The sequence below is a fragment of the Chrysochloris asiatica genome, unplaced genomic scaffold (assembly GCF_000296735.1).
Source record: "Chrysochloris asiatica unplaced genomic scaffold, ChrAsi1.0 scaffold00042, whole genome shotgun sequence".
Classification (NCBI taxonomy): domain Eukaryota; kingdom Metazoa; phylum Chordata; class Mammalia; order Afrosoricida; family Chrysochloridae; genus Chrysochloris; species Chrysochloris asiatica.
The window spans coordinates 19863465-19875535 of NW_006408560.1; the positions used below are offsets into that span (position 1 = coordinate 19863465).

Genomic DNA, 12071 nt, shown 5'->3' on the forward strand with positions numbered 1-12071 from the left:
ATACCAAAAAACAAAACAAAAACTAAATGGTACTCTATTATCAGGAGATGCTTAAAAATTTAGGATAGTACAATGGAATGAAAACTATGTTTGATTTTGTATCTCAAACTGTGTTCCTATTTTTCTGTAAGAGTCAGTTCTCATTTAGCACCTTATAGCTTCATCAGCAGGCTTCTCATTTTCAAACAATTAACCTCAACTAGAGGGTAGACCTCAATGACTGAGTCCTCTTTCTATGTAAGAAAAACACTCATTTTAATTTCTTTTGGCACGGGTTTTATGCTCCAAATTGAACTTTCAGTGGAGTGTTTAAGAAGCTCTAATTAATTCCCAAATTTGTTCCTGGTCCACTCAGAACAATAAATTCATAATAGACAGAATGTGGTAGAGCTGGCATGCACATTAGTCATATTTGATTCTCTCTGTCCCGGGTTCCTTCTTATAATGGGAAATAATTTGAATCAGGATGGAACAGTTGATAAGGAGGAAGAACAAGCCAGCTAACCAAATAAACAGAAAAGTGTTCTTTCCCTGAAACTCAAGAACATAAGCAGGAACGAGCCATAAGGCCTGCCCTATAAACCATAACGTTAGGAGAACTAGAGCTCTCTTCCAAGGTATCCTCACAAGAGGCATCACAAGAGGCAGAAGGCAGAGATACCAAAGAAAGTACTGGGAGGTGCAGACTTTGTTAAAAGTCACAAAAATGGCCGTGTGAAGAAAACAACAAAAGACAAGGTCTCTGTAATAGGCGAAAGACACTGCAGAAAGCAAGACGAGCTGCGGCAGAAAGGCAGCAATTCCTAGGGGGAAACTCCACTTGCTCTCGGCAGTTAAATATAGCATGTAGAAGTAGGGAGAAAAATTGTGACGAATGTCCCGCCTCGTCAGATGATAAAGGTAGGTGTGCTCCAAAAATTCCCAACCATATTTGTAGTAAAAACCAAAGCTCAGAGCTAAAAATGTGAGTCCAGCAACAGCTACAAAGAGCAACACGTCCCGACTGCACAATCTCATCATCAATTTGGACAAACGCTCCTTGAGAGAATGGTGGGGCGGACGGAGGTCTTCAGGGTCAGGTTCTGGAAGTAAGTGGAGAGATATGGGAAGGATATAGGTCACCGGGTATATCTTCATATGCACCGCAAAACCATAAAACAGCGCTGCACATGCGACAAACCTGATCTCTATGAAGTACAAGGCCATGAGCACGAGGGAGGCGATGATCGAGTCCGCATTGCCTCGGCTGGACACCGCCATAGGTAAGGGGTTAAGAAGCCAAAAGGCACAGTAGCCACACGCCTGGCGGGGTCCCAGCCCCTTAAGCAACAGCAGGCGGTATAAGAGGAAAGCAGCGAGGAGATCGCAGCTGATGAAGAGAAACTTCCCGAAGAGTTCACTGAGATAGATGTTGGGAGTGAGGAGCCAACCCAGCAGAGGGGTGTAGCGGTATGTAGCCCGCAGATAGGGGGAGCGTCCTTCCGTGATGAAGCGCGCCGCGTCCGTGAAGACCTCATAGTCGATATCTGTGTACCTCACGAGCAGGGTCCGGTCCTGGAAGACCCCGTAGAAAACCAAGGCGACACGAACAAGGAAGGCCACACAAAAAACCCCGGCGGGAGGCACCCGCAGCTTCAGAAACAATTCTCCGCAGTGCTTGCTCGGGCTCATGATCTTAGTGCGCGACAGCCACTCAGCCCAGAGGTAGAGTGCCTTCGAAGACTTAACATTCCCTTCGGTTCCCCACAGCAGTTCTCTCGAGCATTTCCGACTAGAGAGGAAGCCAACCGAAACTCTGGGATAGCCACTTCCGGTGTGAGGCTCCGCCCCAATAATGCTTCCGGTTGTAGTCCCAGCGCGGGGTTATCAATCGCGCCAGTCGAGAAATTATCTTCAACTAGATTGGCTCTCGCCCTTCCCAACTCCTTCCTCCAGGAGGGGCGGGATTTCCGGTCTCTGTCTGTTTACTAGTAAGGTGTACACTGACTGGATTATTACAGAACCAGGCGAGCTTTCTTTGTTTTTTTTTTTTCGGGGGTTTTTTTTGTTGTTGTTTTTTGTGCGTGACTGATTTTATCCTTCCTTTCCCAAACTCCGATCAGCGGAGTCAGACCTCCGCCACTTGCTGGAGCTCTGTGACTACATGCATCGGTCTTCCACGCAGTAATCGTGGGGGATTTTTGCCTCTCGGCTTTCAGATTAGGATGAGTTGAAGAGACCCGGAGTGTGTATACCCCTAGCAGTGTTTGGGACGTGCTTGTTTTTAAAATTATCCGCTTTTCTGAAATTCAAATTTAGCTGGACAGCCCGTATTTCATCTGGCAACCCTACGTGGAGGGTTTTTAAACTCTTATACCAGCTGCTCCGCAGGAGAAAGATGAGGCTTTCTACTCTCGTAAAGATTTACACCCTCGGAAACCCTATACAGGGTCGCTATGGGTCGGAACCGACTCGATGGCACATAACAACAACAACAACAACAACCCTCATGTCTCATTCAGTGCCTTCGTATGTCATTCCTTCAGCCAAGTTTATGTTCACTCTGGCAAACACCTACTCAGTGCTTACGACGTAGAAGCACATCCTGGCTCTCAACCCACTTCCGCATTCAACAGGATGATGTCAGTTCTCTGTATTGACTGGCTGGAGCAGGTGAAAGAGAGGGTGTCTAAACTTAAGAAAATCACTCACTGAAGACCCTTCCGTGCTCATAAAAGCCCTGCCCAGTGCCTAGTATCACCAAAACCCTACAGCGTCCAATCGGTTCTGATTCACAGAATCTTTTCTCCTCATAACGACTGGAACTGCAGACCTTGCCATTAGCAGTCCAGTGCTTAGCTAAAGTGCCACCAGGGCTCCTTGCCTATCATCACTGAGTTTGTAACTTATTGATCATACCTTTATTACAGCATTTGTCATTCTGATTTGTAATAACTATTTTTTTTTGTTTATTTCTGTGTTTTTATCAGATTTTTGCCTCCCCAGAATAGTAGTATTTATTTTTCTTTATTTTGTAACAGTTTTTATGCTATACCTTATGAGATACATCACCTAAATTTTTTATAGTGATTTAACAAGATATACCTGCTGCATTGTGTTCTAGCTGTGTTAACATTAGGCAAGTCCTCTCTTTTCCTTCCTTCCTTCCCTCCTTCTACTACATTTATTGAACATTTTTACAGGCCATGGAGTCCTGGTGTGGCGCTGTGAGTTAATGCACTGGACTGCAAGGCGGTTTGAACCGCAAAGTTGGCGGTTCAAGTTCACCAGGCGCTCCTTGGGAACCCTACACAACGTCGCTATGAGTCAAAACTAACTCAATAGCACTTAACAACAACAGCTTAGCACCCAGCATCGTGTATGGCCTGTTGTTGTTATTGTTAGGTGCCGCTGAGTCAGTTCCAACTCAGCGACCTCTAACACTTCCTGGTCCTGTGCCATCCTCACAATTGTTAAGCTTGAGGCCATTGCTGCTGCCACTGTGCCAAACCATCTTGTTGGGGATCTTCCTCATTGTCACTGACCCTCCATTTTACCTAGCATGATGTCTTTCTCCAGGGATGGATTCCTCCTGACAGTATGTCCGAAGTACGAGAGACTAAGTCTCACCATCCTGGCTTCCAAGGAACATTCTGATGGTACTTTTTCCAAAAGAGATTTGTTTGTTTTTCTATCCATTCATGGTACTTTTAATATTCTCCTCCAACACCATAACTCAAATGCATCAATTCTTCTACAGTCTTCCTTATTTACTGTCCAACTTTCACATGCACATGAAGCTACTGAAAATATCATGACTTGGAGCAGGCACACTTTAGTCCTCAAACTGACATCTATGCTCTTCGACACTTTAAGTAGGTCTTGTGCAGCAGATTTGCCTAAGGAAATACGTCATTTGATTTCTTGACTGCTGCTTCCAAGAGTGTTGATAGTGGATCCAGGCAAAAATATTACAATTTCGGTACCGACGTGGGCCGAGGAAGCGGAGCCGGCCAGAAAATGGCTCGGGAGGTTCCATGAAGCTGACAAAACCCATAGATGCAGCTTTGCAGCCTCTTCTGATGTCTGGGGCCGAGGTCCCAGAGAGAGATTGATCCCCCCAGTATAGGTGACCAGTCATAATGAAGAAAATTAGTCTCAAGACCTTCCGGGAGTCTTTTAACTTGAATAAAGCAAAGAAGAAAACGATTTCATGGTCGTGCAGCAGCCGTCGCTTGCCAGTGACTTTGGGAGAGATGAGTCCCTATTTGGGAGCTGCTACAGAAAAGAGATGGCCACCTGCGACATCCACAGCGAAGAAGGCAAGAGGGGTAAGAACCTATCCAAGAGCGAAAGTCTCATGGGTACGCTGAAGAGGCGGATCTCGGCCAAGCAGAAGCTGAGGGACAAGGGCTCCGCACCGTCGGGGAGCTCCGCAGGCGAGGAGACCTTCTCCTCTTCGTCTGCCCCCATTGTCTTCAAGGACGTCCCGGCCCAGAGGCCCCTGCGCTCCACGTCGCTGCGTAACCACCACTACAGCCCGACGCTCTGGCCCCTGCGGCCCACTGCCTCAGAGGAGACATGCATCAAGATGGAGGTGTGGGTTAAAGTCCTGGTCCTCTCGTCCAGCCCCAGCCCAGCCCTCAACGGAGTCCACAAGGACTTCCCTGAGCTGCAGCCCGGATCCCTGTGCCAGGCTCAGAGCAGCCCCCTGAAGAACGCCGACCTGCACCTGGACCTGGACGAACACGTGCCTGTCGTCATAGGACTCGTGCCTCAGGACTACATCCAGTACACTGTGCCTTTAGACGAGGGGATGTACCCTCTGGGTGGGGGGGGCCTCGGAGGTTCTGTCTGGACTTCCCAATGGAAGTCTCCGCCGTGCCCCCACCAGGGGGAGGGAGCATCTTCCCGGAAGAGGAGGGCCAGGTGGAGCAGGTGGAACAGGAGCTGGGCACCGGCGCCCAAGTCTTTGCAGAGCAGCCAGTAAACAGCCTGCTTGATGGGCACCACGGGGGTCCTGCTGCAGAGCCCCCACGCCAGGCACGAGGACGGCCCCCCACTCTCACCTTTGCTACCTCCGATGCAGAACCATCAAGTCCAAAGGAACTTCAGCGGGCTCCTGGGCGCTGACGCCTACGTGTCTGAAAGTGTGCGTGTGCGCTGCCATTTGAATTTTGACCCCAACTCTGCCCCCGGGGTGGCACGAGTCTATGACTCAGTGCAGAGCAGCGGGCCCATGGTGGTGACCAGCCTGACTGAGGAGCTGAAGGAAATGGCCAAACAAGGATGGTACTAGGGCCCCATCACGCGCTGGGAGGCCGAGGTAAAGCTGGCCAACGTGCTGGACGGCTCCTTCTTAGTCCGGGACAGCTCCGACGACGACCGGTACCTCCTCAGCCTGAGATTCCGCTCCCACGGCAAGACGCTGCACACCAGGATTGAGCACTCCAACGGGAGGTTCAGCTTCTACGAGCAGCCGGACGTGGAAGGACACACGTCCATCGTCGACCTCATCGAACATTCGATCCGGGACTCAGAAAACGGAGCCTTCTGCTACTCGAGGTCCCGGCTGCCCGGCTCGGCCACCTGTACCCGGTCAGGCCTACCAATCCGGTGTTGAAGTTCATGCAAGTTCGCTCCCTGCAGTACCTGTGCCGTTTTGTGTTCCAGCAGTACACCAGAATAGACCTGATCCGGAAACTGCCTTTGCCGAACAAAATGAATGACTACCTCCAGGAGAAGCACTACTGAAAGATGGGGGGCCTACACCCTGAACTCTGGGGACAAGAGCACGATCAAAAACCCGTTTACAAACGTTTCCTTGCTATCCAAACTCTCTTGCTGCCATACCGATTTCAGTTTTCTGTGTACAAGGGTCACCCACTTGTCTAGAGGGGTGGGGAAGTGTGTGGGCCAGCTCCCTTGGGCTTGTTTCGGTTCTCTCAAAAGGGAAGTCTGGAAGGTTTCCAAGTGTGAATTGTCTTTCCTCAGTGTGCAGAACAATCACAATGTGAATGATCAGATTCTGTGCAGAATAATCACAATGTGAATGATCAGATTCTCCTCCCCATGCCCTCCCAATCCTTTGCCGCTATCCACTGTGATTTTTATGAATTAAAAGCACATTTCATGTGTACTCAGCCCAAGTAAAGTTGGATGAAAACGTATAGAATGAACAAACGTTTTGTCTCTCTCAGTGGCCCAATTTCAAAAGGTCGTTTTGGGGAAGCATTCATGACCCAAATGGGATAAGACCCCGAATTTGACTTGTACCCTGAACATGATTTCTGTAACCTCATACCTTAAAAAGATTGATTTGAAATTGAGAGCCCACGTCTTTTTGGGTATTAGAACGCAGAGCTGCCACTTGGCTTTTACACTCATTTCTAAATTGTTTTTATCATTGTACTGATTTTGGGGGTTGTGAAAAGTTGACTGGTTTTTCTGTTGCCTTCGTTTTCATCTTGTGGTTTGTCTATGTTTAAAAAATGGCTTTACATTAAAAATTCTTAAAAGAAATGTAAAAAAAGACTACAACTTCAATGTTTTCTCCATTTGTCATAATGATATTTATTGGTCCAGTGGTGAGGATTTTTGTTCACATTGAGGGGCAACCCATACTGAAGGTTGTGGTCTTTGATCTTCATCAGTAAGCATTTTAAAACCTCTTCTCTTTCAGCAAACAAGGTTGCTTGTGAGACTTCCTCTAATCTTGATGCTACATTCTTCTGCATAAAATCCATTTTCTCAGAATATTTGCTCTTCATACAGATTGAATAAGTATGGTAAAAGATAAAAAAGAAAGAAATACAGCCCTAGTGCACACCCTTCCTAATTTTAAACGCTTGTCCTGTTTGAGTAACTGCCTTTTGGTCTATGTACAGATTCCCTATGAGCATGATTAAGTGTTCTGGAATACTCGTTCTCCGCAATGTTGTTCATAGCTTGTCATGATCCACAGTCGAAAGCCTTTTCATACCAATAGAGAATCTGAATCCGGCTTGAACCTTGACAGTTCCCTGTCAATGTACTGTTGTATCAATTTTTAAAAATTATCTTTACCAAAATTTTACATGCATGTGAAAGTAATGATATTGTGCAATGATTTCTGAATTCCATTAGGTCACCTCTCTTCATGATGGGTACAAATATGAATCTCTTCCCATCAGTAACTGCCTTCAAAATTTCTTGGTGTAGATGAGTGAGTGTCTCTAGTGCTGCATCGATTTGTTGAAAGATTTCAATTTGTATTCCAACAATTCCTAGAGTCATGCTCTTTGCCAGTGCCTTCAGTGCACCTTGTATTTCTTCCACCAGTACCATTGACTCTTGATCATATGCTATTTCTTGAAATGGTTGAACATAGTCCATTCCTTTTTGGTACAGTAACTCTGTGTGCTCCTTCCATCTTCTTTTGATGCTTTCTGCATCATTCAATATTTTGCCCCTAGAATCCTTCAATATTGCAAGTTGAGGCTTGCATTTTTACTTCAGTTCTTTCAGCTTGTGAAATGCTGAGCACATGGTCTTCCCTTTTGGTTTTCAAACTCCAGGTCTCTGAACATTTTATTATAATACTTGGCTGTCTTCTCAAGCTGCCCTTTGAATTTTTCTCTTCAACTCTGACTTCCTCATTTCTTCCATTTAGCATCTCTACACTGAACAGCAAGTTTCAGAGTCTCTTCTGACATCCATTTTGGCATTTTCCTTCTAACTTGACTTCTTAATGACCTTTTGCTTTCTTCATATATGATGTTCTTGATGTTATCCCACAACTCTTCTGGTCTTTGGTCATTAGTGTCTAATGCATCAAATCTGTTCTTGAGATGATTTCTAATTTCAGGTGGAATATGTTCATGGTTAAACTTTGGCTTTCATGGACTTGTTTTAATTTTCTTTAGCTTCAGCCTGAACTTGCATATGAGCAATTGATGGTCTATTCTACAGTCTTTCCCTGGCCTTGTTTTGGCTGATGATATTGAGTTTTTCCACCATCTCTTTCCACAGGTATAGTCAATTTGATTTCTGTGTATTCCATCTGGTGAGGTCCATATGTATAGTTGTCTTTTATATTGATTGAAATGAACAAGCCATTGGTCTTACAAAATTCTATAATACTATGTTCAGCATCATTTCTGTCACCAAGGCCATATTTTCCAACTATGTATCCTTCGTCTTTGTTTCCTAACTTCCAATCACCTGTAATTATGAATGCATCTTAATTGCATGTTTGATCTATTTCAATCTGAAAAAAGTTGATATGATTCTTCAGTTTCATCATCACTGGCTTCAGTGGTTGGTGTGTAAATTTGAATAGTGATATAAACTGGTCTTCCTTGTAGGCATATGGATATTATTCTATCACAGACAGCATTATATTTCAAGATAGGTCTTGAAATGCTCTTTTTGATGATGACTGTGACACCATTCCTGTTCAATTTGTCAATTCCAGAATCATATGATTGTCAGATTCAAAATGGCCAATACCAATCCATTTCAGCTGACTAATGCCTAGGCTATTGATCTTTTTGAGTTCCATTTCATTTTTGATAACTTCCAATTTTTCCAAAAATAGATTCATATTTCATACATTCCATGTTATGATTACTAATGGATGCTTACAGCTGTTTCTACTCATTTTTAGCTATGCCCCATCAGAAGATGAAGGCCCTGAAAGCCTTATCATGGGATATCACGTCATCATGGTCAACTGTATTCTGATGAGACAGTTCTTCCCCAGTCATATTTTAAGTACCTTCTGACCTGAGGAGCTCATCTTCCAGCACTCTATCTGACAATCCTCTGGTGCTCTTCATCATGTTTTAATATTCAATATTCTGGTGCTAGCTGACAGTGTTCCACTTCTATTCATAAAGTTTTCCGTGGCTAAATGTTCAGAGCTCTGGTAGCGTAGTGGTTACGAATCGGGCTGCGAACCTTAAGGTCAGCGGTTCGAAACTACCAGCCGCTCCGCGGGAGAAAGATGAGGCTTTCTACTCCCGTAAAGATTTACACCCTCGGAAACCCTGTACAGGGTCGCTATGAGTCAGAACCGACTTGACAGCACTTAACAACAACAACAACAAATGTTCAGAAGTAGTCTGTCTCTCTTCTTATTCTGTCTTAGCTGGAAGCTCAGCTGAAACCTGTCCCACCATGAGTGTACCCTGCTAGTATTTAAAACACTGGTGGCATAGCTTCCAGCATCACAGCAACACATAAAACACCATAGTACGGCAAACTGGTGGTGCTAAGCTATACTGGTGACCAAACACAGTGTAGTGAATCTCAATCTAGTAACAGAAGCAGACATTGTTATGTTGTTATGTTTTGCCATCAAGTCAGTTCCAATTCATAGCAACCTTATGTACACTAGAACAAAACATTGATTGTTGTTGTTAGGTACCATCGAGTCGGTACCGACTCATAGTGACCCTATGCACAGCAGAACGAAATACTGCCCGATCCTGGGCCAACTCACTACTGTTGCCACGCTTGAGCCCATTGATGCTGCCACTTGGCCAATCCATCGCGCTGGGGATCTTCCTCTTTTTCTCTGACCCTCCACCTTACCAAACATGATATCCTTCTCCAGCCACTGGTCCCTTCTGACAATATGTTCGAAGTATGAGAGACGAAGTTTGGCCATCCTGTCCTCTGAGGAGCACTCTGGCTGCACTACTTCCAACACAGATCTCTTGGTTCTTTTGGCAGCCCATGGCACTTTCAATATTCTCCTCCAACACCATAACTCAAAAGCATCAATTCTACAGTCTTCCTTATTCACTGGCCAGCTTTCACATGCATATGAAGTTATTGAAAATACCATGGCTTGGATCAGGCACACCTTAGTCCTCAAGCTGACCTCTTTGCTCTTCACTTTAAAAAGGTCTTGTGCAGCAGATTTGCTTAATGCAGTACATCGTTTTTACGTATTGCATTAGGCAAAAACACTGATTAGTCCTGTGCTATCCTCACAATCATTGCTGTGTTTGAGCCCATTATTGCAGCCACTGTGTCAATCTATCTCACTGAGGGTCTTCCTCTAGTTAGTCCACTGACCCTCTACTTTTCTAACTATGATGTCCTTCAGGGACTCGTTCCTCCAGATAACTTTTCCAAAGTATGTGAGATGAAGTTTCACCCTCCTCATTTCTAAGGAGCATTCAGGCTGTCCTTCTTTCAAGACAGATTTGTTTGTTCTTCTAACAGCCCATGGTATAGTCAATATTCTTCGCCAACTCCATAATTAGTGAAAATAAATTCACAAGTAATGAACAATTTTTGTTTTGTTAAGTACCATGAAAGCGGTGTGTGTAACGCAATCATAGCTCTCCAGAGGATTTGATGTAAGCTAGCCATAACAGTAAGCAAGGTTGAGAAGGGTAGGCAGTAGGAAGAATTCTGCAGAAGGAATAATAGGTACAAAGCCCATAAGATTGTACATCCCTTAATGGCATGTACCATGCCTTATAGTTCATTATAAATACTTGAATGGTATCTTCAACATAATTGCAACTCAGTGTTTGCTGATTTTTCTTGAATGTAATGTCATATGTGTTCTAACAGACCTCTTAGATCCACACTTTCCTTACCAAGAACCAACTGTCCCTGTGTAATGTTTCCCAAAGAGATCTTTCTCTTTTTGGTGGTGGTGGTCATGTGCCAACTCATAGTGACCCTGCACAGGGTATCCAAGGCTGTAAATCTTTACAGGAGCAGAAATCCTCATCTTTCTGAAACTGGTAGTTTCGAACTGCTGACCTTGAGGTTCGCAGCCCGATTCGTAACCACTACACTACCAGAGCATGTTTTATCTGACCTACACTACTTGTTAATTTATCTGTTTTTGTTTTGTCTTCCTCACACATCTCCAAGTTTCTTTAAACTTTTAGGGACTATGAATATGCTTATATATGTCTTATATACTTTGTATGTCTTATGACTCATCCCTAGATTGTTGTTGTTATGTTGTTTAGTACCATCAAGTCTGTTCCAACTCATAGCAACCCTGTATGGAGTTTCCAAGGAGCAGCTGGTGGGTTTGAACCCCAACCTTGCAGTTCAAACCTACCTTACATTCCAGTGCTTATCCTACAGTGCCACACCAGGACTCCAGCCCTAGATTATTGTTGTTGTTACCTGCTGGCAAATTGGTTCTGACTCATAATGAGGGTTTCCAAAGAGCAGCTGGTGGGTTTGAACCACTGACCTTGCAGTTAGCCATCCAATGCTTATCCTAGAGTGCCACACCAGGACTTCATACCTAGATTGTTGTTGTTGCTTTTAAGTGCCGTCGAGTCGGTTCTGACCCATAGTGACCCTGTATAGAGTTTCCGAGGAGTGGCTGGTGGGTTTGAACAGCCAACCTTGAAGTTCAAACTGACCTACAGCCCAGCTCATTATCCCACAGTGCCACACCAGGGCTCCCCAGATTTGTGTTTCCTAAATGTTGTAGATAAATACGTATTGCTTATAAGAGAACCAATTTTCTTCTTCCTCCCTCTGTTTTTCCATTTCTGGGGAACACAAGTCAGTAACTTTGGAATGCCTTGCTTCTAGTTTAAGAGAAATTCAGGGCTGAATATTTACAAACAGGCCTTTCTAAGGGCAGAGATAGAAAAGGACAGCAGCGAGATCTGTTTCTGATCATTAAAGGAATGCACCTATAAAACCTTGAAGGTACACAAGGGAAAAGTAGCCATAAGTCTTCAAGGTAACATGGAAGGGAAACTGGGCTTGTGATCGCTGGCTGAGAGACAATGCCCTGAATCCAAAGTAACTTGATTCTTCTGGACTAAGCTAAATCAATTTTTAGATATTTGGGTTTTGACCTTTTTTTTCTTTAATTGTGTCCTGTAAAAACCAAGTTTGAAAAATATTTGCTAAAGGATCCTGTGGAGTAAAAGACCTAGTTTTACCCTAAGTATGTGACCTTTACATCTCAATGTAAAGAAAACAAAAATCATCACCACTGGACCAATAAACAACATTCTTATGAATGGAGAAAACATAGAAGTTGCTAAGGACTTCATTCTTTTTGGATCGATTATCAGCACTCACAGAAGCAGCAGTCAAGAAATCAAACA

The 12071-nt window shown here is 44.5% G+C and overlaps 1 protein-coding gene and 1 pseudogene across 1 annotated transcript; one reads left to right on the forward strand and one right to left on the reverse strand.

Moving 5' to 3' along the window:
* Positions 1–402: 402 nt before the first annotated feature.
* Positions 403–1671, reverse strand: PIGM (phosphatidylinositol glycan anchor biosynthesis, class M). The gene has a single exon (XM_006861636.1). It carries the CDS (start codon positions 1669–1671, stop codon positions 403–405), a length of 1269 nt encoding a protein of 422 aa, XP_006861698.1.
* Positions 1672–4121: 2450 nt separating this feature from the next.
* LOC102829557 lies at positions 4122–5733 on the forward strand (annotated as a pseudogene).
* Positions 5734–12071: the final 6338 nt, after the last annotated feature.